Source organism: Balaenoptera borealis (assembly GCF_965194805.1).
Source record: "Balaenoptera borealis genome assembly, chromosome: 5".
Lineage (NCBI taxonomy): Eukaryota > Metazoa > Chordata > Mammalia > Artiodactyla > Balaenopteridae > Balaenoptera > Balaenoptera borealis.
In genome coordinates, this window is record NC_138862.1 from 129,421,681 (window position 1) to 129,448,863 (window position 27,183).

The 27,183-nt window shown below is 37.5% G+C and overlaps 2 protein-coding genes across 5 annotated transcripts in view; one reads left to right on the forward strand and one right to left on the reverse strand.

Moving 5' to 3' along the window:
• The window catches only part of MSL2 (MSL complex subunit 2), a gene marked incomplete at its 5' end in the record, with an annotated part of 29,175 nt that extends 13,973 nt beyond the window's left edge, over positions 1 to 15,202 (forward strand). Inside the window, one exon of the mRNA XM_082393458.1 lies at positions 11,830 to 15,202. Within this exon, the coding sequence (XP_082249584.1) occupies positions 11,830 to 13,421 (1,592 nt within the window). The 3' untranslated portion in view covers positions 13,422 to 15,202. The remainder of the gene's footprint in view (positions 1 to 11,829) is intronic.
• A 3,230-nt stretch (positions 15,203 to 18,432) lies between these two features.
• Positions 18,433 to 27,183, reverse strand: part of PPP2R3A (protein phosphatase 2 regulatory subunit B''alpha) — a 206,310-nt gene continuing 197,559 nt past the window's right edge. For all 4 annotated transcript variants that reach the window (XM_082393422.1, XM_082393423.1, XM_082393425.1 and 1 more), the window contains one exon: positions 18,433 to 19,312. In XM_082393422.1, coding sequence (XP_082249548.1) covers positions 19,186 to 19,312 — 127 coding nt within the window. In that variant the 3' untranslated portion in view covers positions 18,433 to 19,185. The remainder of the gene's footprint in view (positions 19,313 to 27,183) is intronic.

The window sequence follows — 27,183 nt, forward strand, 5'->3', positions numbered from 1 at the left end:
AGATAGCCTAAACAATTCTTCATTTGGAAAAGTTGGAGAATGGGGATATTTATATCAGTGGATTGGATTATGGAAGGATTATTGTTCAGGTCCTATGTCAGACTTTTTTTTTTTTTCCACACACACACACTGTATTTTATTTTTACAAGAGATAAATAGACTGACACCAAGCATTGTACATGGATGACCACAACAAAAGCAACAATGATTGCAATTACCAAACCTGAAACACACTCATACTATGTTATAATATTGACATTCAGTCCAGTAATCCTCCACTATGTCAGACTTTTGACATCAGTAGAAGTATATTCTCCCAGTCTTTATAAGTGCCTTGATAATGCTGTTGGAGATTGATTGAATCTAAGCTGAATGGATATGACTCAGAGTCAGCATAGTTACTCTCACACCACAGGAAGAATAAGGTGTATGTATATATTGGGGTTGATCAGCATCAATTTAACGCTGCTACTATTAATAATGCTTTCTAAAGTGATACCACTTACGAAAACCAACTGTACCTATTTTACTAATTTTATACTTAATATTATATATATAACACCCATTTAATATATATATATACATATACACATATACATATATATGTGTGTGTATATATATACATATATAAATATAAATACATACAGTCTTTAGCTAAGATTTCTCATGCTGTAAATTCATAGACTGATATGCAGGCTGAGGTTTTTTTTATTGGGCTGTCTTTACAGAGGAGGTAGTACAATGCTTTATAGTATATATGTTCACTTAAAACATTTAAGATTAACTTTAAAAATTGAGCTTGGTGTGTAGAGAATCCAGGCAAGGCTCTTGTAGCTCCAATTTCTATGTAGTAAAGATTTCCTGACCCTCACAGAACTTACTGGTCATCCATTCTCCCCTTCGTTTCACTCTTCCTGACCCACTCACTATTTGTTACTGCCAGTACCTGTTCTTCTGTCTCCTTCCCCCAAAAGGTTTTGCATCTTGTGGTTAATATGTTGATTTCTGTTATGGCCCAATTTCAGTGACCATTCTTTTTGGTAAGTGAAAAGAAGGTAAAATTGTCTCAGTGGATGCCATGGACTTAGCGGAAGTAGGGATGCTGCTGGTTAAGTAGAATACTAGATTGGGAATCAATAGACTAAGCTTCTATTTCTCATTGCTAGTAACTAGCTATGTAATCTTACGAAAGGCCATCTTGGTTAAAATGAGGCCATGGGACAAGTTTATTTCCAAGGTCACTCCCAACTCTAGTGTGCTTTTTATGATTCATTCATTGTACATTTATTAGGTGCTGGCTTATGTGCCAACACTGGTTTAAAGATACAGAGATAATTAAGTTTCTGGTCTTGAGTGAGACCCAGTGAATGGTGACAATATGATGTGATAAGTGCTATAATAGGAGAATGTGCATAGTGCTTTTTGAACAAACTGAGGGCTAGGAATTAAGGAAGGCTTCCTCTCCGAGGTCGTATTTCAGTCAATTCTCAAAGAGTAAATAGTTTAGTGAATTCCCTGGTGGCACAGTGGTTAAGAATCTGCCTGCCAATGCAGGGGACACGGGTTCAAGCCCTGGTCCGGGAAGATCCCACATGCAGCAGAGCCACTAAGCCCGTGCACCACAACTACTGAGCCTGTGCTCTAGAGCCCAGGAGCCACAACTACTGAACCTGCGTGCCACAACTACTGAAGCCCGCGAGCCTAGAGCCCGTGCTCCGCAACAAGAGAAGCCACTGCAGTGAGAAGCCTGCACACCGCAATGAAGAGTAGCCCCCGTGCACCACAACTAAAGCTCCATGTGCAGCAACGAAGATCCAATGCAGCAAAAAAAAAAAAAAAAAAAGAGTAAATAGTTTACCATGCAAGGAAGGAAGAAGGACATTCTAGGAAGAGCAAATCACAGAGGAATGAGTAAGCAAGCATTGCTTGTTTTGGAATGGCCAGGTGAGAATGGAGTATGGAGTTTGTGGAGAAAGCTTAATGTTACAAAATTTTGGGGGGAGGGTGGGTGTGGGCTAGATTCTGAAAGGCCACATATGTCATTCCAAATGTTAAGTCGGTAAGTTTGAAATTATGGAAATATACGGAGAAGTGGAAATATGCAAGCTTTCATTGGATTTTATTTTGAAACTTTTATAGAAAATTTCAATATACAAGATAGAACTCTAATATATTGATAATACCTATCACCTAAACAGTTAATGGTATTCAAATGCAAGACTTCTGATACACTGTAGATCTTGCCATAAAATCTTAGCATCATCAAATTTTAGAGCTTAGAAAGAACTTAGATATTCAGTCACTCTATAGCTTTAGGGAATGGAGGGCTAGTTATTTTTAAAGGTACATCATCATTATTACTTTTTTTTTTTAACTTACATTCATCAGATTTGGACAGTTAAAATTACTAATTGTAGTGGATGCTATGTATACACTACCCAAATCCCCATTTCAGGACTGAAAGACTTCATTTTCTTAGTTACTGGGAGTGTTGCTGGGGTTGTCAGACTTCCCTGGGAATTGCTGTTGGCTGAAGAGAGCCACTCACCCAAGCTCACATCCCCTTCCTTGGAGTAGCCTGCATTCAAAGACTAGTCCATTAAAGACCTGGCTCCCGTGTCCCACCATAGGACAACCTTGAAGAGCCGTCCCAGCTTCAGAGCTCCCTGTGGGGTCATCTGAGGCCTTTGTTGTTATACATCCCAGCCTAATTTGTTCTTCTGCCCCTTCCTTCCTCACCTGATAAACTTTCAGCATGCTGACCTCTCTCCCAAGAATTTCACTGCCTAGGAAACCTGACTTCCAACAATGATGAACTTTAAAACTTCTTTGATTTGTAACAGATTTGTAAAATTTAAAGCAGCGGTCCCCAACCCTTTTGGCACCAGGGACCAGCTTCACGGAGGACAGTTTTTCCACGGTTGGGGGCAGGGGGGAATGGTTCAGATGGTAATGCGAGCGATGGGGAGTGATGGGGAGCGATGGGGAGTGGCAGATGAAGCTTCGCTCGCTCGCTGATCACCTCTTGCTGTGTGGCCAGGTTCCTAGCAGGCTGCGAACCCCTGCTTTAAAGGATTTAACATCTACCAGTTTTTCATGTTTATGAGAAATATTCAGGTAAAATGTTGAAAGACTCACGTAATAATATAATGAAAGAAAATGATCAATTTGTATAGTGCCAAACATACAGAAAAAAATTCTTATTAGAAAGAACATGTTTTGGAATGGAACAAAAAGGAACCTTCTCAAACATGCTGAACAAAGATCTTGGCATTTAATTGACCTCTCCCCCCCAGTCATTCATTACTAGTGTTTCTGCAGTCTCATTTTTATTACCTTTTGTAAATTAAAGGCCACCCCCTGCCCGCCCCCCTTTGCGATCAGGCTCACACGTTTTTATTGATTTTTTTGTTTGTTTTTTGGCCTTGCCATGTGGCATCTTAGTTCCCTGACCAGGAATTGAACCCATGCTCCCTGCAGTGGAAGCGTGGAGTCTTAACCACTGGACCACCAGGGAAGTCCCTTTATTGACTTTGAGAAAATTTAAAATCTGGACAAAGATTTTTTTTCTTTTTTGGTCATACTGTAGAAAATGGAAACATATGATGTATATTTGAAACAAATTGAGTCAGATTGAGTGTATAAAAAAAAAGTCTTGCCCTTATGGTACAGGAGAGATTTGCGTAGCAGAAGAATCCAAGACTGCGTTTCTGAACAAAATATTTGAAGTTTTTATGTCTGCAACATTTGAGAGTGCCTTTCCTAGACCAAGTGTGCCACTTGTCATCATTCAGTGAAATGTTTTGTCATTGCTTAAGTTACTGTCCTCTCTTGGATTCAGGAGTTTCACAGCAATGTGATTTGGCTGGCAACAAAATTCTTTTTGCTGCTAATAAAGCTTTTTTTTCCCCTCCCTCTTCTTTTTCTGTATTTCTTTCTGTCTGTGTGACTGTATTTAGGTGGTCAATACAGTTATTTAGGCCTTTTGGAAAGGAATGGCTGATGAAAAGTACGTTATCTTATTCAGTAGTGATTGCTGAGGAAATCGGCTTTAGAATCAGTAACATAAGTGAACCTAGAAAACTTCTTATTTGAGAATTCTACTTTTTTGAGTATTTTAAGATAACCAGTTAGTACTATTTTTTTTAAAGTTCCTTTACTTTAGTCATGATTTTAAGAAAATTTCATTGAATATAATTATTCTATTTTAGCAACTGAAATTTTTCATTTTTATTCTTTTCCTCCTTTTGCCTTAGAGCTTTAATATAAGTATCTGGTAACCTTTAATTTTGCTAATCAGTTTTGATGTGGGTCCATTTGTTGGAAAGCAAATTTAAGCTGTGATGGAAAGCATATTTTATTGAGTTAGTATGTAGAAATGTATCTTTTACGATATCCCTTCTGTTTCATGTTGCTTACATTATCAGTAAAAGCAGAAAACTGCTTTCTCTCTTTTGTAGGATACCACATATTTTACAGCTGTGGAGTTCTATACTGATTTTTTTCCCTCTTTCCAGATACTTTTCCATATGTACCATATATCTAAGTATCATAAGATTTATTTCTTTTTGTGAATTCCTTGACTGTTTAATACTCTAGTTTCCAAGAATGCTTCTTGGAGAAATGGTATGATGGTTTTAATTATTAACCGTGACCTGCCTGTGTGCATTTTTTGCTTTCTGATAGTGGTGTCAGGATTTGTTTATATGAGACTTGGCTAATTTTCCCTGATCCTGAAGTGTCATCTCATCAACAACAAATAAGGCTTATATAAAATTACTTGCATTATCTGAGGTTTTTGATTAGGCATTCCTTGTTGCTGTAATAGAATTCTAGCATTACCAGGAGAAGGAATTCTGGACAAGGAGTGGTGGTAAATACAGAATGTTTTGATTCTGATAAATGCTCTTTTTGTGCCTGTTAGAATTATATAATGCTTTTTTTGGTCAAATGACAAAATTAAGCCATTGAGATAGTTTAATTCCTTAAACCATTTTCCACTTTTTCCAGTTTTCATTTTACTGAAATTATTTTCATTGGGATCATTTCTTTTCCATGTAAGCTTTAGAATGAGGAATTGATTTTGTAGTCTCTCTGTTGTTGTTCACATCTAATTTGTCCCTGTCAGATTTTAACCTATTGTAGCTTTTGTAGGTTTTATTTTATGATCATTATTATTGCCAGGTCCAGTGTTCACAAGATCGTTTTTTAGTCATTCACTAAGTTTTGCTAAACATTTTAGCCATTATTGGTTTTATTTTTTCTTGTGTCCTCTCTCCGCACCTCTTAAACTTAATTTCCCCCATTCATCTGGTCAGAATATTAGTGGGGTTAAACACCATCACTGTAAAAAGGAGAATAAAAGATCTTGTTTCAGAAGCAGTTAAGGCATAATTTACTTGGTAGTCTGCATGTCACAGCATAACATTTATAGTATGGTCCACTTTTACCAGTGGTATTCTGAAGTGAATGAATTACCAGTGGCTTTGTTCGAAGTTGGAATCAGTTATGTATTTAGAAGAGTTTGCCAAGACTAATCATATCTTTTTGTTTGCTTATACTAAGGAGTTGTACCTATCCCTTGTATGGAGAAAGGGGCAAGCTGATTTGAGACCTACTTATAGTTTGCTTATTTATCTTGGTGCTGTGGGTCTCTCAAACTTAGGCTGCTTTGAAATTCTTGATGCTGTCAGTGATTCTTCTCAGGGGTAAGGATAAAGTGCGTGGCAACCAGTCCAAGTGCTACCTTTGGTATTTTAATACTGTAAAGTAGTGATTTGATCTATGTTAAATCTGTTTAATAGAAGGAACGTTTTATGGCTAAAAAGTACGTTTACTGAGAAGAATATAACTTTTGAAATGTTTTTTTTTTTGATGCCAGAATTAAAGCCCTTTTCTAGGGCTTTAAGATTTTTTTCCCTTAAGTTAAACCTAAATTTGGTTTAAAATTTATTTAAATAATTGATTTTGTTAGGTGTGATAATGGCATTGCGATTACATAAGAAAATGTACTTTGTAGTGATATATACTGATGTATTTAGAGGTTTGCTGGGATTTGCTTTGAAATACTTAAGAACAAAAGATGGGTAGATGAAGCAAATGTGGCATAATCTAGATAATTATTGAATCTGGTATACGTAGGTTTATGAAGATTAATTATACTACTTTCTGACTTCGTGAAACTACTATAATAAAAAGTTTCACCAAGTTAAGAGCATTAAAAAAATCTGATATTAAATATCTTAGCAAATTCCTTGCCAATAGTTATGTATTCCCAGAAATTCCCAGAATGACTGCTGTGGTCATCTAAAAAGAAATTTTAGTCTCAAGTTATAATTGGGTGATTTGGGGATGAGAAAAGTGAAGGAGAGAGAGAATAAAAAAGGAATTAGTAACTTCTATTAAAGTGAAGAGTAAAAATGAAATTTAGTCTTTAGTATTTTTAGGGTCAGTATAGCACCATTTAGTATTATTTAAACAGGGCACATAATATCAAATTCATTTAGTTATAAGACAACTTGTATTAATATTATGTAAAGGAAGATAATTCCTGTAATATATTGCAGATTAAGGATTCAAGGCAGGGCAATGAGAAAACTTTTTGTCATGAACTATAAATTTTTAAGCTCTGAATATGTGTTTTGAGCAAGTCTTTTTGTACTTGAGTGTGAAACTATAGGGAACATGATGTAAGCTAAAGCAAGTTAAACTTTTCCCCAAATACTACCCAGTTTTTATAGTACAGTCTGCCAGTAAGTGATGCACTTCTGCTTGACTAAGATTGCCCGTCCATTTTACTTTCTAGTATAAGATGTATATTTACAATTTTAAAAGTGTTATCTGACATTTCTTAATTTACAGGGAGGAGTTTCCTTAGGGACATGTAGTAAGTATATGGCTAACACTTATCCCAGCTCTAAGAAGCCCCTGAACTTTTTCTTTGTTCCTGTATCACTGGAGCTGCCTTTGTTGTGAGGTGTAAAGAGAACCCTCTGGGAAGCTTTTGAAGGTTAGGATACTTAGCTGAGTGCATAAAACAAGTTTGCCTATAGGCATCTTTAATGATAGATTAAAATTTCAAATATTTGTGTTGAGGAATGGTTGGGCAATCCAGTAGGTAATATGAGGCCACATAGTGGAAGTAGTTAGGAACTCAGTGGTGGTGGAATTATGAATCAATAAGTGATAGTTTTTGTGTTTTCTAGCCTATTTTCAGTTCTTAGTATTAGGCATAGTCTCCTAAAATCTCATAGAAGAATACAAAGATGTGGAGGGTGTAAGTCCTTTAAAGGTGTTTGGTACCCCAGGAGGTTTTGATTGACATGAATGGTGAAAAGAAAATCAGTGATGGAATGAAGGCCAGAAGAGGTAATCCTTACTTATCACTTAGCTTGTAGAGTTTGCAAATCATTAGGGCTTATAAAATGATGACATTCAAATTATGTCATTCTTCATTTATTAGTTACATTATTCCCATAAAGAGAAACTTCTCATCTGTGATTTGGTTATTTGGTGGTTTAGCTTATATATAGGTAAGGTAAATCAGAATAAATACTTGCTTCTTGCTCTTTATTTACCAGTTTTCAAACTAATGAGCTGGTTCACTAGCATCTGATTTTTTTCCCTTTTTTAAAATGAACTCTAGAGATTTGAACATTTTAGATATGCTTTATATTCCATTGCATTTATGCATGCTCAGATTTTCTCATCTTTGGTCACTGGAAACCTCTTAGGTTTGCTCCTTAGTCCCTTTAATGTTATCCGGATCTTTGATAGTTTCCTTGCTTTCCGGCATAAGAAGGTAATCAAAACTCATCTCGTCTAACTTATGCCACAGATCTAGAATCAGCCATTTGTCCAAGAAGCTCTGATTCGTTTGAACAAGAAATTGTTTTTCAACATGGTTATCTGAGTTCATTGCCACTGGGGTTGCTCCCTGTTTTCACGCCTTTTCAGTGTATAGTGAGTGCTAGGAAATACGTACTTTTAAGATGAAAACATGAGTTCATACTGATAAATCTAATTGAAATTCAGGACTACAGGATTTTTTACTTTTCACATCTTATGACTTCCTTCCTCCTACTAAAAAAAAAGATCTAGATTCTCAAGGACATCAGCATTTACTTTATCCTACAATTAGACACTAACACTTTATAATAACTATCAACACTACCACCAAAAAATGTAATTTCTGAAAACAAAACAAGGATGTAAGGTTAGAGTCAATTTTCTGTTTTAAAGTCATTTGAAGTAGTTAACTGAATAGTTATACCATCAATTTGATAAGAAATTACAGTTTTGGTACATTTTACTTTTGACTTTTAGGAATTTCCTTTAAATTTTTTGGTTTTGTTATATAATTATGTAAAATATTTACATGGTTTAAAAGTTAAAAGCTATCAAACACATTAAACCCAGAATAGTGTAGTGCTGTCCTTTTTCACTTTGTTCAGTCTCTCCTTCCCAGTAGATAATGTATTTCTTTTTAACCTTACGGTTTATCCTTTTAAGCGTGTACACATCTCTCTGTATGTATTAATATCCCCTACAGCCTTCCTTAGATTAAGTCAAGGGTAGTTTAAGGGATTCCTGTATTGGGTAGAAAGAAGGTTGGACTCTGTAACTACTGGGGCCTTGTCTTAAGGCGTTTTTATTTATTTTTTTTTAGAGTTGTACAAGCATCACCACGATATGATGTTAGAACATTTTAATCACCCCCAAAAGTTCCATTGTGCCCATTTACAATTAACCCCTGCTCCTGCCCCCAGACTTAGGCAATCACTATTTCTGCTTTTCTGTCATTTTTAGACATTTTATATAAATGGGATAATACAATAATGTACTCTTTTGCATCTGGCTTTTCACTTAACAGTGTTTCTGCACTTCATCATGATTTGGCATGTACCAATAGTTCTTTTAATTGCTGAGCAGTATTCTTTTGTATGAATATACTACATTTGTTTTTGTCTATTATGAATAATGCTGCTATGCATATTCACAAACATCTCTTTATATGGATGTATATTTTCATTTGTCTTTGACTAGGCTCCTAGGAGTAGAGTTGCTGGTTTGTATGGTAAATGTATGTTTAACTTTTTTAAAAAATAAATTTATTTTATTTATTTATTTTTGGCTGCATTGGGTCTTTGTTGCTGTGCGTGGGCTTTCTCTGGTTGTGGCGAGCGAGGGCTACTCTTCGTTGTGATGCACGGGCTTCTCATTGCGGTGGCTTCTCTTGTTGTGGAGCATGGGCTCTAGGCACGCAGGCTTCAGTAGTTGTGGCACCCGGGCTCAGTAGTTGTGGCTCACAGGCTTAGTTGCTCTGCGGCATGTAGGATCTTCCCGGAGCAGGGCTCGAACCAGTGTCCCCTGCATTGGTAGGCGGATTCTTAACCACTGCGCCACCAGGGAAGCCCTGTTTAACTTTTAAAGAAACTACCAAACTGTTTCCCAGTGTGATTTTCCATTTTACATTCTCACCAGTAATATAGAAGGGTTCTGATTTCTCCACATTTTTGCCAACTCTTGGTATTATCCCTCATTTTGAGTTTATCCATACTAGTAGGTGTGTAGCAGTATGCCATAGTTTCACTTTTCTTAATAACTAATTATACTGGCATATTTTCATGTGCTTATTATATATTTTCTTTGGTGGAATGTTCAAATCCTTTGTTCAATTTTTAAATTGAGTTTTTTTATTGATTTGCATAAAGTGTTTTTAATGTATCATGTTGTAAGCCCTTTATCAGATATACAGTTTGCAAATATTTTTTCTCCGTCTATGGATTATCTTCTCATTTTCTTAATGGTGACTTTTGAAGCACAAGTTTTTTATTTTGTGAATATCCATTTTACAATTTTCTTCCCCTTTTGTGCATTTGATGACGCATCTAATACTGCCCAACCCAAAGTCATGGTTTTTTCCTGCATTTTGCTTTGCTTCTGAATTTTAGCTCTTAGATTTATGTGTGTATGATCTACTTAGAGTTAATATTTGTGTATATTGTATATGTTTATTTTTTGGCATTGGGATATCAAAGTGTCTCACAGTGTTGAAAATACTCTCTTTTCCCCTATTGAATTATTTGGACAATCTTGTCAAATAGATCAGTTGACCATAAATGTAAATTTCTTTCTGGACTCTATTCTGTTCCATTGATTTATGTACCTATCCTTTTGCCATTACCATACTGTCTTGATTACTGTGGTTATGGAAGATTGTAAAGTTAGTAGTGTAAGTCCTCCAACTTTTTTGTTCTTTTTCAAAATTGTTTTGGCTGTCCCAGGTCCTCTGTGATTCCATATGAATTTTCGAATCATTCTGTTAATTTCTTAAAAAAGAAAAAGCCACCTGGGATTCTCAAAGGGATTATATTGAATTTATAGATCAACTTAGGGGAAAATTGCCATCTTGTGTGAGGCCTCTCTGTCTAACCTGAGCTACTGTGTAACCTCAGGCTAGTAAGAGCTGAGCCGTTTGTCCTCCCCAACTGGCCAGCTTCTGACAAGTCACTTCCAGTGATAATGCCTCTATGTTTATGCATTGTCTTCTGTACTAAGTGGAATGAGTCCCCTTCCATCACAGCAGCTTCCGGTTCTCACAGGGTAACACTGATAGAGCTGGGTGGTAGGGGAGAACCTGGGTAGCCCCGGAGCAGAACACCACAGATTCCCACTGTCCTTACCTGAAATCCAGCAGTTTTTCAAACATAAATGCTTCTCAGATGGTTTTATGTCTTTGGTTGTGAAAATGACTCTCTTTGTCAAAAATTTTCAGGTTTATAGTTGCTTTTAAGGGAGAGGGTTTGCTGATTTCACTAGCTATAACCAGAAGTACTTTCTGGTTAAATTATGTAATGTATATGAGAAAACAGGTGGTGCTTTGAGTTAATTACTATTTGTCCTGAATTGGGAACCAATGAGCAGTTGCTTATTTGGGGAGCTAGTTGTTTTCCCCTTTTTGATTCATATATATAGACCATTTATAGTTTAGGAGTTATATCAAGTTGGGGGATCACTTTCACTTTTATACTATATTGCTATACTTTGGGTACTTGTGGTTCATGACCACGGTCATTGTGTATTCTGTCAGAAGAATTTGAGCCCAGTATTATACCTGTTTTTTTTTTTTTTAAACTACATTTAAACATTTTTTTTCCCATTGTCATTGTATTTTGATTTTCTATAAAATAATTTAGTAATATTTCCTTTTTAAATAAATGAATATAGTTCTTTTCCATCATAACTATATTTTGGTCTTCTCTTAGTTTGTGATTGGTATATACAATGAAATGGTTTGAAATTGTACTTTTTTTCTGTGAAGATGCCTTTGTACTGAATGACTGATGCCCTCAAACGATGTTTAATGGGGGCAGGGACTAACTCTCTCTTGCTCTTATCTTTTTCCCATGTCTAACACAAAATAAACAGTATGACTGTGCTCAGTATGTTGTGGCATTACCAACAGTTGCGTTAGGTTGAGGTCCCAAGGGTTTTAAGCCTAGTTTGTGCTTTTAGTGACTGATCATCACCACCTCTTTGTAGCCTTTGGAGAAGAGAATAAGAAAGTGGACCAGAACATACTGATTTGGGGGAGAAATGCAGACTGAGGAAGATTCTGTTTGAGATAAAGGAATGGGGAATATGGCATGGAAGTGAAGTGAGCTATTGAGTATTTTTCTGTTTCCTGTAAGATACATGTTTTGTTATCTGGTCTGGTGAGTTTAATCCATCTTAACTTTAATAGATTACTTATAATCTCAACTTCAGTATATGAAATTATAAATTTATCTTACTAAAATCTTTGCTTTCCTCCTTTTTCCCTCTTAGGACATTTGCTACAAGATCCTATTGCACCCACCAACTCCACCTGCCAACACTATGTCTGCAAAAGTTGTAAAGGCAAGAAAATGATGATGAAACCTTCATGTAGCTGGTGCAAAGACTATGAGCAGTTTGAGGAAAACAAGCAGTTAAGCATCCTAGTGAACTGCTACAAAAAACTATGTGAATATATAACACAGACTACATTGGCACGGGATATAATAGAAGCAGTCGACTGTTCTTCTGATATTTTGGCTTTGCTTAATGATGGATCATTGTTTTGTGAGGAGACGGAAAAACCCTCAGATTCATCCTTTACTTTGTGTTTGACACATTCCCCTTTACCTTCGACCTCAGAACCCACAACTGATCCTCAAGCTAGTTTATCTCCAGTATCTGAAAGCACCCTCAGCATTGCTATTGGCAGTTCTGTTATCAATGGTTTGCCTACTTATAATGGGCTTTCAATAGATAGATTTGGTATAAATATTCCTTCACCTGAACATTCAAATACAATTGATGTATGTAACACTGTTGACATAAAAACTGAGGATCTGTCTGACAGTTTGCCACCTGTCTGTGACACGGTAGCCACTGACTTATGCTCCACAGGCATTGATATTTGCAGTTTCAGTGAAGATATAAAACCTGGTGACTCTCTGTTACTGAGTGTTGAGGAAGTACTCCGCAGCTTAGAAACTGTTTCGAACACAGAAGTCTGTTGCCCTAATTTGCAGCCCAACTTGGAAGCCACTGTATCCAATGGACCTTTTCTGCAGCTTTCTTCCCAGTCTCTTAGCCATAATGTTTTTATGTCCACCAGTCCTGCACTTCATGGGTTATCATGTACAGCAGCAACTCCGAAGGTAGCAAAATTGAATAGAAAACGATCCAGATCAGAAAGCGACAGTGAGAAAGTTCAGCCACTTCCAATTTCTACCATTATCCGAGGCCCAACATTGGGGGCATCTGCTCCTGTGACAGTGAAACGGGAGAGCAAAATTTCTCTTCAACCTATAGCAACTGTTCCCAATGGAGGCACAACACCCAAAATCAGCAAAACTGTACTTTTATCTGCTAAAAGCATGAAAAAGAGTCATGAACATGGATCCAAGAAATCTCACTCTAAAACCAAGCCAGGTATTCTTAAAAAAGACAAAACAGTAAAGGAAAAGATTCCTAGTCATCATTTTATGCCAGGAAGTCCTACCAAGACTGTGTATAAAAAACCCCAGGAAAAGAAAGGGTGTAAATGTGGGCGTGCTACTCAAAATCCAAGTGTTCTTACATGCCGCGGCCAACGCTGCCCTTGCTACTCTAACCGCAAAGCCTGCTTAGATTGTATATGTCGTGGCTGCCAAAACTCCTATATGGCCAATGGGGAGAAGAAGCTGGAGGCATTTGCTGTGCCAGAAAAGGCCTTGGAGCAGACCAGGCTCACTTTGGGCATTAACGTGACTAGCATTGCTGTGCGCAATGCTAGTACCAGCACCAGTGTAATTAATGTCACAGGGTCCCCAGTAACAACGTTTTTAGCTGCCAGTACACATGATGATAAAAGTTTGGATGAAGCTATAGACATGAGATTCGACTGTTAAATCAGTGGGTCTTTAAACCTACCTCTGGTAGGGAAATAGCTACAGTTTTACGGCAGCTATGGTTTTGTTGGTTTAACTTGCCGGAGCTCCTGCATATAGATCACTTGTATCAAGTGTTTTCATTGCTAAGTTATATGTGTTAGTGTCGGGGAAATAGTTTGCAGTTAATGGAGGAGTAACCCTACAACTATATGTCCTTAGTTCTTACAGAACCTCATAGTTTGAGAACAAATGCTGATGCAACTGATTTATACAAAATGAACTTTGGCAAGGAAAATAACATTAACCTCACTGTTTATGGTCATGCTTTGTGCATAATCAAAGTTTATGATTAAATGTAAGGAAGTGGTATCTAGTCAGTCCATAAAGATTGTGCTCATATTTTGTGAAAAAGTAGCCATTAGTTTGTTCAGGAGACTCAGTGCTACCTTCAGATGCCATTGATGTTTCTCCTGTTGAAAAGCTGATGTGTCCAGCTCAACCTTTGTGCTGACATAATACCATTTCTGATCATGAAAATTGGCTACTGGTGTATGTAGCAGTTCTTAAATCAGCAGTATTATGAAAGAAAATTTGCCCCTCATTAGAATGTTGAAGAAATCTGTCTTTTAAAAGTGAACAAACTGAAATTCTGTCAGACTGCAGATGTTTAGCTGTTTATGCCACAAAACTCTTCTGAGTTGTTCCCCTTTTTTAGTTAAGTCTGACTCATTTCTAGGGAAAAAACCAAATCCTTCCTTCACTTTGAGCAATGTTCTAATCAGATAAATGAAGTGGAGAAGAACAGTTCTATTCTGAAGGTAATTGAATTTAGACTATGGTATGTGACAGAATTTTTTAAAAAAATATTTAAATGTTTTATTTAGAAATTGGGATTTATTTAAAATAATTTTGGAATAATGCTCCAAAAGTTACTCAGATTTATGCATTATACCTATTGCCATTGGCCACTTCAAAGTGATTTTCGTTTCCTCTGTTTGCCACAGACTTTATTTTGAATATGCTGTTTTTCTTTATTTTCTTTTTTTTTTTTTTTTAGGGTGCTATTCGTTGTGGAGACTTCTTTATAGAGGCCTAATAAAAATGCCTTTTTATGAAGCCTGTGCATTTAGGTGGGTTTGAAGCTAGGAGGATATTCTTTAGAATACTCTTTTGCATGTAAAGCACAAACTATGTTTCAGTTTTAATGCACCTCTTCCCTGTAATTTTTATGGGGGAGATAAGTGAGTCACAACATTCTGTTGAAGGGAAATCTAGTCAGTTGCTTGAAAGAGCACAGCCCAGATAAAACAAGGACTGACTAGGTTGTAAAGAAATGACCTTATGATTTAAAAGAAGAGTTGCTGCTTTGACAGTGCTTATTTAAAGAAAAATACTGCTGGAAAATTTTCAGTTTCTACTACGTTCACCATCTCTCCTGAGATCTGACATGTGTTGAAGTTATGTTTTGATTTGGCACACAGCATGTTCAATGATGGTTACTCACCTAGTACAAGACATGGAGAAGAAACCTTTGGACACAGAGCAGATGACACCTTCTGTTTTGTAGTGTATCCTGGTGTCATTTTCTGTGAATGTGGTCAGGTAGAGTTGTTTTTGTTGTTGTTGTTGGGCTTTTTTTTTTTTTTTTTTTTTTTTTTTTGTCTCTTTTGGTGGGGTGGGGGTGGGCTAAAGCCATAGGAAGAAAAATGTGATGTATGTGTCCAGTATGTACTATTTTGTTTTTGTTTTGCGAGAAGAGTTGAACTATTTTTGATAACAAGAGTAAATGGTGGAAAATGCTTCTTAGTTGTCTTGTCTTTATTTGCTTTCCAAGTTTCGGAATTTTATTTAATTCCTCTAAGTGTTAGCAGTGTCTTATGAAACATGTATTTGCCTAAAGTTTGTAACAATTTTGTGTTGGACGCAGATGCCCTGCTATATAAACTTGTAAATCTGTTCTTTATTCACTAATGATCACTGCAAAAATGACTAGAAATGAGATTGTACACATGGATGATTAGGATAAATTTTGCAAATCTCCCAAACTTTCCTAATATTATGATTTTAAAATTCCTTGAGTACTTTATTGCTTCCCAAGTTTGATAATCTTAGTTTTGTGTTTTTTGATGCATGGGAGGTTGGCAATATAGACAAATTGAAAATCATTAGTATGTGAGGGCCTTGATTGTTATGTAATATTGCCAATGATGAATTCAGGTTGTTTTTAGCACAAGTTTCTCTTTTTTATGCTGGTACTCTCACTGCCACACTTTTGGAAACCTGTATTACACCTTAAATCTATCAATAAATGTTAGTTTTCTAATTCTATGTTGTAGAATACTGAGGAGTTTGGGATAGCACGCTCTGAATGGCCTGTATTATATGCATTTGGGGAAGAGTATTAATTACAGTGCCTTGATTTTTACGTTGTTTTTCTTTATACCGTGAGTTATTTTAGGAATGCTGACCAATGGCTAACAAGGGATGATTGAGAAATTATTACTGAAGTAACTGGATTTACTTCAACAGGATTTGAAACCACCAAAACAATAACAGCATTTAATATGACTCATCTTCGCTTGTTCTTTTGAGTCCTTGTAATTACCATAAATGATCCAGTGATCTTTCTTTCACCTTAGGTGACAGAAGTTTTAGAGCTGACAGTTTTAGAGCTAATCTTTTTGATTAGTTTCCATAGGTCTACATCTCTAAGCAGAGGTGTAATACAGTTCTTAGGATAAAGAATTCCTTCACTGTGTTCTTAGTTTTCTTAAAATAACTCGTTGGTGACCTTGCTGAAGAAAAGTAAAAGTTTAACAACCGATGAAAAGTAAAATTTCTTTTCCCATATCATAGGCAACAAATATAAAATGCTTTAGAAAAATACTAAGTTCAAAGTATAGAATGGGAACCTAATGTGTGGATGGTATTTTAATTTTTCCCCCTCATTTTTAAAAAATTAAGTTTTAGGTATCCAAATAACAATTACACATTCTTTTAAAAGAATATACTATATATAAGGCTAAAGTCTCCTTTGATCCCTGTGAACTTCTCACTTCCAAACCCAAATTCCTATCCCCAGAGGAAATCACTTTTCATTATGCGGTGTTATCCTTCCAGATCTTTCTTTATAAAGTTTTCCCAGGGGTTCAAAGAGTTATTCTCTTTGAAACTCAAGTTTGTTTATAATGCTACTCTTTCAAACATAAAAATGAATTGCAAGTGTGATTAAAACCAAAAGTGTGCAGTGATTATCTTAGTTCATATTTGACAACTTTATTTAGTTTTGCAAAAAGGGAAAAACAAAAACAAAAGTTAAATCATGCAGGCTTCTCCACCCAAACACACCGTAACATTTCCAAAAGTTGAGCAAATGACTTCTCTCATTTGATCAGTCTAGAGTTTTATAAACACTTTGAACAGTACACAATGACACAGATAAGATGCAGGGAAAATATACAGAATTTCATTAGTTTGATTACCTTGGCAATTAATGTTATGCTATGAAACTCATTTTTCATTGACTAGCATTAAGATCATACCCTCAATTTAACTTTTATCAAGAGTCTTGGATATTGTAATAACTTGAAATTTCCAGTTGGGCAGTAATGATTATATTCTGCATGATCTTTACCAGAAAGTCAAATACATACTATCTTAGTTCCTCAGAATTCACATTTCTTACATTCAATACTAAGAAGGGAGTACAGTGAAACACATTCTTATGTCTGAAAATGTGATACTTTGGGTAACCTAAATTAAAAAGCACTATCTTAAGTGGAATGATATTGTTAGCTGTACTTTTATAGTAACTGTAGACTTTTGAAACCAATTATTGACTAAAGTGAAAGCAAGAGGACTTCAGTAAGTAGAAACAAGGTCAAGTACAGCCATGTAGTAAAAAAAAACCAAAATCAAATGTATATTGGAAAACTGAATTTTTGCTGAGTCTTAGTAATAGTTTAGATCATTATGGCTAATAAAATCTTTAAACCATATCTGGCTTCTAAAAAAATTTACCTTTTTAGTATTTTTATCTGAAAATTAAAAAAAGCTGCTTTTGTTCCCTGGTAAAGGTTGGATGGTATAGATGGTAAATTTCATGTACCACATAAACACTTTTAATCCTAGTAATTTACCAGTGTGTTTAGATTATTGTATGTAGTGTTTCCTAAAAATTTAGTCACTTTTAAGCTTTTATTTCTTCTTTGTGAACTGTTAGAAACTAAGTTTTAATACTTATCACTTTCTGTAATAGTTAAATGGAAGGTCAGTTCTGATCATGAAGGTAAAATAACAGGAAACTGGGAGGATACTGACAGGAAGGATTGCTAACTCTATTAATAACTGTACTAGTTGATGGTGCATTTCCTAAATTTTCCTTTTCTCCACTTTTTGCCTACCACAGCCCAAGGTTTGATTATTTCAAAGTCTGGCTGTCACACCAGCAATGTGTGACATTGTGGGGTGGAAAGGAAGCTATTCTGACATTTAGGACTTGAGGTTAAAACAAAAAATCCAGGGGAAAACTTGATGACTTTGACAGAAGTGGATATTAAAAAGTTTCTTGGGGGTTTCTTTTATAGTGTCAGAAATTTCCATCCTTTTTAATAGTTTATTTTCAATTTTATCTTCAACAGTATTGCGGGGCTTGGCTGCATTGTGGCTTGCTGAAAGATGTATTCTGTGATGACCACATCTACCACTATAGTAAACATGAAGTTGCTTTCCTTTATGGGTGGCATCACTGTTTTCCATTTCTGTGATAAATACTGAAGTGGATGCAATATTTGAAATAGTTTCTTTTCAACATGAAGTTAAGGAATAATGTTTAGATTGAGGCCTTTACTGTTGGCCTAGTCTAATATTTAGTGATGAATATGTCTAGTAAGAATTTTCATATATAATTATTTAAGTCTTCAAGTAGGTCTTCTGATATGAAGTATAGATGGGACATCAACTAATTTTTAGATTAATCACTCAATAATTCTCTACAAATGTTAGATGAGTTAAAAGGAAACTTCCCCCCCCCTCCAAGTATGAGTCATATTCTGTACTTCAGTTAACAAGTTTTTCTTCAGATTTTACATAAGATCCACAGTCAGGATGGGGAGGGATTATTTAGAGCTTGCCAGCAAGGTTGGAAGGCCCAGTGGTTACAATACCTGAGGATGTAAAGTGACTAGCAGTTTGGCAGGTCATTGTGAAATTAGATTAAACTAAGTTCAAGATCTTTGAACTCCAGTACACATACAATTAAAAGAAGTCTCTGAGATGTTTTGGCAGTGCTTTTATTACCAGGGCTAATTCAGTTCTGGAGGCCCTGACTGCTTTTTCAAGTTCCAGAATTTTTTGACTCAAGTTTTCTGCAAGTGAAGGTTTCTTCTGGGCTCCATAGGAGCCCTGATGGGCCTCAGGGATGCTGGACAACAGAGGCAACTCCTGCTTTTGTGCAGAGAACTGTGCTTGGCACTGTCCCCAAGAGATCCTTGGTACATTCAGGGGTGAAGAGTGCTGATTCACAGACGTTGGAAGGTGATGTATATCTTACTTGCTTCTGAGGAAAAGCTCTGTAAGAGGTTTGAGGCAAATTGGAGGAGTCTCCCAAACTGGGTATGTGTATCCAGAGCTATTGCTCAAAAACATTAAAAAATTCCTAGTGCTGCAGATAACGCACTTGCAGAAATCAAAGCCTTTAAAAAGCAATATGCAAACTACAGCATCTCTTCACAAGAAAAAAACATTTAAAATACATATCTCCCTTTCATGTAGACATTGGCAGCTATTCTTCATCCACTGACTGAAGCTTTCCACATTTCTCTGAAAGGCTTGAGGTCACTATTTTATTGCCTTTGTTTCCAATTTCAGAGGGAGAGGCAGGTTCCTCTGTTTCATAATCTTCAAAGGAGCTGAAAGAACAGCAAAAGTGAGTTACTGATTTTTTTAAAAGAAAGTTTTAATGTTTGGGTAGAAGTCAGTATAGCAAACTAGAGACAAGACCAGCTAGCGGAAATACCCCGAGTTGCTAAATGGTAGTTGTGAACAACTGAGCCACCCTGGAGGGGACAGTGCTCTGGAACAGAAAACACATTCTTCTCCCTATTACTTACGTTGAAAACGGGCTGAATCAAGCTTTCCCTAGAGGCTTTGATGGGAATGAGAGCATTATGGATGAAGCTAGGTTAGGGAGGGTATGAGGTCTGGAAAGTATGAGTTTTACATGAATGCTTTCATTGAAGTGGCTTCCATGCAGAGTGGGGAACTTTCTCTCAAAGAGCTTTATAGCTTCCATGGCTTCCAAGAAATACGTTGAAGATGTACATCTATGTGTACATAGAGCAGATTAAAGTCCACTCATGGGTTTCCTTCCATTCTTTGCAGAACTCCACAGCGTATTCCCTCTTTAGAGGTTACTTGTATTTCCTGAGTTCCATATCCTCCAGGCCACCCCTCCTGGCTATTCCAGGCAGGGATGACAAAATATTTTATCTCGGAATGATGGCTGCTTCATCTGTGCAGAAATTTCTGGATATATAGTCCTTTTATCAAAAAGGTACCAAGACTGCCTGGTGATGAAAAATATGCTGAGGCAGGAATACCTGGTAGGTGGCACCTATTCATAGAGAGTAGAGAATATTACATTTTTATTAAAAAGCTTATCTGATGTTTGGAAAACGCTGCCCTGAGTACCATTTATGATCCTGTCAGAAATTATTTACAACTGTCAATTTTGCAAAAATATTCCATACTTAATTTCTGTTTCCACTCCTCCTCCATCTCCTTGAGGCCTCAATAGTTATATGCCAGTTATGGCGTATGTTGAATAAGGAGGCAATAAGGAGAGTAACTTTGCTTTAATGGAACTGAAGCAGGGTTGATGGTAGAGGCTCCATTCCTGGGGGGAAAAACTCTCAAAAGTTAATTCTAGAAATGCAGTGTCAGACACTGGCTGCTTATTTCCTGTCAGAATGGAAGGCATTTTCTTCCTCTTGGTAACCTAACTTGCTGTCTGTGAGCTCTCAATGCAGATCTGGGAATGAGTTAGAGTTAAGTCTGAACTGAGACTCATTCACAGTAACTATTTGAGCTCCTGTTGCTAAGCATGAGCCAAATGCTAGGGATACAATGGTGAAAAAGACCGACCAGCCCCTTCCTCACAAAGCTTGTAGCCTAATGGAGGCCATCTGGAATAGTGGCTAAGTGGTTTAGCCTTAGAGCATGGACTTTGGAAGTTGAGTTCTAATCTCAGGTCACTTAATGTGACATTGGGCATGTAACTTAACCCCCCTGCATCAGCCTCCTCGACTAATAGCAGTTCCTACCCCTTATAAGGGTTGAACAGAGATTAGGCGAGAGGGCCTACACATCATAAACTCTTGGAAAATATCACATATTATTCTCGTGATGGAGAAGTGCTGGGGCTTACTGAAGCAGGATGGTGATACCTCATCCTATACTGGGGGGCAGGGTCACAATTTTTTGTGTAATTTGTGAATAAAAAATCTTTTACAAAAGAGTATTTTTCCCCACTGTAGCCTCATACAGAAATGGGATTTCCAGCAATGGATTTGATCCAATCTAGTACCTAAAAGTATTCCAATGCTTTGTGGGTTGGATGTAGTAGAATGTCACCTGCATTTCTTTTGTACTTCCAAGGCAAGTTGGAGGGAGCTCATTCAGAACCTCTTGTCAGTGTCCTTTTGTCAGTGTCCTGGTGAGTCCTTTTACCCTAACTCAGTAGTTCTCAGCTGGCGGTGCTTCCCCCCACTCTGGGGGACTTTTGGCAGTGTCTGGAGCCATATTTGATTGTCCCAACTGGGTAGGTCCTATTGGCATCTAGTGGGTAGAGTCCAGGGGTGTTGCTAAACATCTTACAATATGCCAGAAAGTGCCTCACAACAGAATTACCCAGCTTAAAATATCAGTGCTGTTGTTGAGAAACCCTGCTCTAACTCTTGCCCCATTAGGGTTAGTGCATCCCAGGGTTCTGGACTAAGCTCTTCTCATTTTGTACTTCCCTGAGCAATCAGTCTTTCTCATGGCTTTATCCACCACTTGTTCACCTGTGGTTTCTAAATGTACATGTCTAGCCTCAGCCTCTTTCTAAGTTGGAGACTGCCACGTATCCAACTGTCTATTATGTGGCTCTTCCCATATCGCAGCGTGTACAAACCTGGACTCGTCCTTCCCATACCCCTGGTTCTCCCTATTTTAGCAAATAGCACCATAATCTACCTACTCAAAGCCATAAACCTTGTTATTCCAAGCTCCTCTTCCCTCCTCTCCCCTCCCCTCTTCCTCTTCAAATCCAGCCACTCTCTCCTACCACTTTCAATACCACATGGATGCAGTCCTGCTGCTTCCTCTCCACTGCCGCTGATTTAGTTCAGGATGCTATACTTTCTTGCTTGGATTATTGCAATAGTTTTCTAACAGTTGGTCTTCTTGCCTTCGCTCCTATCACATACCCTTTGCTTTTGCCATACCAGACTGTTCACAGTGTCAGAATAGGTCTTGGGACCTAATGCCACGGTACAATACATGTTTTTCAGTGGCCTGCAGTGCCCTTCCCCCTTTGGTTAACTTGTGTTCATCTTTTAATCTGAGATGTCATTTAAAAGGTTCTTGATTCCCAGTGCCTGAACTTCCACATCTCTTATTTAGATGTCTGTAATGGCTTCCTTATTTGTGTTCCTGCCTCTATTCTTGCCCCTCTACCAATCTAGCAGAGTAATCTTCAAAAAACGCAAGTGTTGTTACATTACTACCTTGTTTAACTTTTTTCAATGTCTCCCCTAGGCCCTGCATGATCTGCCCCCTGCTAATCTTTCCAGCCACATTTCCCTCTGTTGCTCACTATATTCCAGCTACACTGGCCTTTTAAAATGTCCTCAACACAGTTTCCTGCCTCAGAGCCATTGCTTATATTTTTCCCTCTGCCTAGAACATTTTTGCTCCCTGCTTTTTGCGTAACTTTCCTTCTCAAATATTAGGTTCTCATCGCCTCCCCAGGAGATTCTTCTTCCCTCAGCATCCTAAGTTGCAAGCCTCTCTCCATTATCGGTTTACCCTGTTTATTTCTTTCATAACTATATAATTAAATAAATGTCTGTCATCCCTACTCAACTGTAAAGTGTCCATTTTATAACTCACTAATTTTCTTGGGCTATATAGTCTAGTGCCTGGTGCTAGGTGCTTAAAATGTACTGTTGAATGAAAAATGATGTCCTAATGCTTTTGTAAAACGATGTGTTGAGTTGTTGGGGAAGGCTGGAGTCAGTAAAATGGTGAGGGTGCAGAAGTCACCTTGAAGTCACTAAAATCAGAACTGCAAGAGCCTTATCTTTATCCTGCTCTCCAGGAATTCCTGAGGGAGAGAGAATGTTTACTGATTCCTTCTAAATGACCACTTCCAGGTTTACTTGTAGGTCACTGGGATTCCTCTGGGCTCAAATGAAATTATTTTATGAGGTATTCTCTGTTAATTGGCCATTTTTAAATGAGTAGTGTGGTCAGAGCATTAAAGCAGAACTCACAGAGTTCACAACAGTTCAGTAAGAAACCCTAGATATCAAATTGAGAACAAATTCTTTAACTTAGTAACATAGTAGTAACTACTAGTAACTTCATAGTTAGCATAAGGGAAAATGATGGTTCATATACTTTTGCAATTTGCAAAATATCAAATATCATATTTTTGCTAGCAATATGATAGCCTTTAGAAACCTGTTTCCCTAAGTAAGTTTCCCCTTTCAGATGAGCAATTTCTGGGCAAAGGTATTAAGGCTAGTTCTGCAGATTCCTGGGATGGAAGTATAATAGCTGGAATGAGCAGAAATAATGACTGGCACATATGTGGTCTGACAAAGAATTTGTATGCAGTTTCAGGGTGTTGTCTGGGAGTTGTGGTTTGATTCCACTTCTGGGATTCTGACTACAGGGGCAAAGGGATAGAATATTTGATTCAGGGCTTGTCTGAGGAAATGTAAAATATATGCTGGCTATAAGTATAAAATAACTGTTAAATAGTTCTCTAATTTGGAGTCTATAACACTTTAGAAATAGGAGTGGATGAATTTTACCTTTATACTTTTAAGAACAGATAACCTAAGCCATTTATATAAAATGGATTACCTGAAATATCAATACTTTAGAAGTTGGATATTTGGTTCAGAGAATTTCCTTATTGACCCATTCAGTAACTATTATAGAAAATCTTTTGCTTCAACTTTTGTTAAAATTTCCTAATATGTACCACCTCCTTTCCTGCCTCAGAAAGTTGATCCTACTTCATTTTTTTTTCTTTATTTTTTTGGCTGCGTCAGGTCTTAGTTGCGGCACGTGGGGTCTTCGTGTGGGATCTTTCATTGAGGTGTGGGCTCTTCGTTGTGGCACCCGGGTTTTCTCTCTCTAGTTGTGGCATGTGGGCTCCAGGGCGCGTGGGCTCTGTAGTTTGCAGCACGCGGGCTCTCGTTGAGGCGCGCGAGCTCAGTAGTTGTGGTGCATGGGATTAGTTGCCCCGCAGCATGTGGGATCTTAGTTCCCCGACCAGGGATCAAACCCGCGTCCCCTGCATTGGAACGCGGATTCTTTACCACTGGACCACCAGGGAAGTCCTGATACTACTTCATTTTTGATGGCTGAGGATCTCTTGCAGTTCTAGGGTCATGAGTCATCAGTTACTAATCCTTATTTATTTTGGATGTAGATAGTATAAAAATTTTAGATTAAAATTTAAACTTAGATTAAAAATTTTTTTTGCTTTATAAATTTATTTATTTATTTATCTTTGGCTGCTTTGGGTCTTTGTTGCTGCACGTGGGCTTTCTCTGGTTGCGGCGAGCGGGGGCTACTCTTCGTTACGATGCGTGGGCTTCTCATTGCAGTGGCTTCTCTTGTTGCGGAGCATGGGCTCTGGGCACTCGGGCTTCAGTAGTTCTGGCTCGCGGGCTCTAGAGCGCAGGCTCAGTAGTTGTGGCACATGGGCTTAGTTGCTACGCAGCATGTGGGATCTTCCCGGACCAGGGCTTGAACCCGTGTCCCCTTCATTGGCAGGCGGATTCTTAACCACTGCACCACCAGGGAAGTCCCTAGATTTAAAATTTAATCTAAAATTTCGATTTTAGATTTAGATTTAAATTTTAGATTTAAAATTAAATTATATGCTAATCATGAACTTGAAGGGAGGGACAGGGTTTAATTCATTTTTTATTACCAACTACAGTGCCTGGCATAAATTAGGTAGGTACCAGTGAATATTCAAATAAATTAAAATTGGGCTTTGTTTTGCTGAATGCAGAAAAAAATGAACACATTAACTTCAGGCTCATATAAAGGCTCTGTTTATTGAGCACTATGAAAATAATGACTCAGAACTATTGGACTTGTAAGATTATAACTCATGCCCCAATGTGTACACACATGTACCCCACCCGCCACGATCCCTGCTCTTCTGCTAAATTCTGCCACCTCACTCAGGACAGCCAGGCTCCACACAGCCCCTTACCCCAGACTTGACTCCCACCAGCTGACATTCCTGGAAGACTGCTCCAGTGGGTTTCTGACTGGCCTTCTTTGCCTACAGTGTCTTATTTTCCAGTGCTGAATGAAGTAAATGTAGATCTCATACAAGGTGTAAGTCAGTACATGTTTATATTTAATATAAAGGAGAAATCCACCTTTAAAAACATTCAGTAGAAAACAGTTCTTCTAAATTGTCTGAATGTCCGATGATAGGGAAAATGGATGTGTTATTGCTTGAGAGAATACTCTGAAACATTAAAAGTGATGTTTTTGAATACACTAGTAACATTAAGCATCAAAAAGAAATATACCAAAGTATAAATAATGGTTATCTCTGGATGACTGAACCGAGGATGATTTTAATCTCTATATTTTGCAATTTTTCTGCAGTAAGCCTATCTTTCTCTACTAATCAGATAAAGACTCTCAGAATGAAAAAGAAAATTGTGTTTAATCTAAGTTAATCAAATGTAAAGCTGTTGGTGAAACACCAGGATATCCTGTAAGAAAGTATTTTTGAGATAATGTAAACGACTCTTAACTAAAAATCTGAAGTAATCAAGTATTTGTCAGATTGGCAGGGAATCTTGTTTCTAATTATTACAGGCTGTGGTTTAAGATAGCAACATAGAGGACCCTTTAGCCTGCTTTTCACAGTTTTTGTGGAGTTTTAAACTTCATTGCAGAAACCATAAGAATGTTAACTATAAATAAGTTTGGTGTCATAACCTGTTATCTTCATATAGGTGACACAGTCATAGTCATAGTCATTTAGTTGACTAGGTATATATAACTGGTACCCTGTCTTTCTGGCTTCGCCTACTACCATTCATTACTTTGATGCTAGATGGGATAATTCACAATGTTTGCAAACGCATACTTATGGAGACCCTTTACCCTCTTTCACCTCACTAAAATATGGAGTCATTACCAGATTACTTATTATTTTTTAATTACTAGGTTGCTTATTGAAGGCATTACCTAAGTACGAGCCTTGAATCAGGAGGTACAGGCACTTGGCCCAGAGGTGACCTATGATGTTAGATGGTAAAGTAGATAGAGAATTTCAAGTTGATTTTGGAGGGTCAAGTTGTCTGGGCTCCTGCGTTATCCTTGTAGTGAGGGTGGCTGCCAGATTACTGCTGCCTTCTGTGCCACTCAGTAAACATTTGCTGAGGATCTCCTACATCCCTAACAGTTTGCCAGGTGCTGGTATTACAAGATGAATAAAACAAGGTGCTCTGCCCTGAAGGAGCCCATGTTCCAGTGGAAACACAAATAGGTCCATTTTCCCCAGCATTTATATGCCAGACACTGTTAGATACATTATATACATTATCTTTAATTCTCAGTACAGTCCTTTTGTTCATGCAACAGATATTTACTGTTGCCAACTGTGTGCCATGTTCTGTGCCCTGGGAATGAAGGGAACAAGGTAGGCAGTGGAATGCTAATGTAATACCTGACTAAATTATAGTTCAGAGAGGTTATGTAATGTGGCCAAGATCACAGAAGTGGTAGTAATAATAGCCATTGTTTATTGATTACAGAGGCACTACGCCTAAGGGCATAATACATTATGGACATTGTCTTATTTAATCCGGAAACAGCTTGGTGTGGCAGGTGGTATCCTCATTGTATAGGGGATGCTGAGGCTTGCTCTAGTGATTGATAGAGCAAGGCTTTGAACTTAACTAAATTTGTCTAAATCCAAATTCTGTGCTTTTAACCATGATGTTATATTGTATCTCGTCTCCTTCAGGGAGTAGTAATAGTAGTAATAGCTATTATTTGTCAGGTATCTACGATGTGCCAGGTGTTTATATGTATTATCTTTGATTCTCACAACCACCTTGGAAGGTGGTTGCTGGTATCTTCTGAAACTGAGCCTCAGGAGTCAGATAACCTGCCCAGCTGGTGAGTGGGAGGTAGAACCAGATCTGTCTGGCTCCTAAGCTTATGCTCTTTCCATGGCACTACCATGCTTCCTCCCTTTCTAATATTTGATTCTGGTAATTTCTGTTTGGCAAACTCACCCTGATTTATTTGTAATTCCTCTTGAGATGAAGCCCTAGGTGATGTAGCCTTGGAATTCTGGGTCTGGCCTTGCTTTTGAACCATGTCAGTCAGTTATTAACAACTGTAATAAAGAGGCCTTTCTTTTCCTTTGTTGACATTCTAGTGCTCACCCTACAGGCCATGGCTGTTGTAAGGCTTCTCCTCTCCCCTTGAGATCTCATCACCCACATGTGCTCTG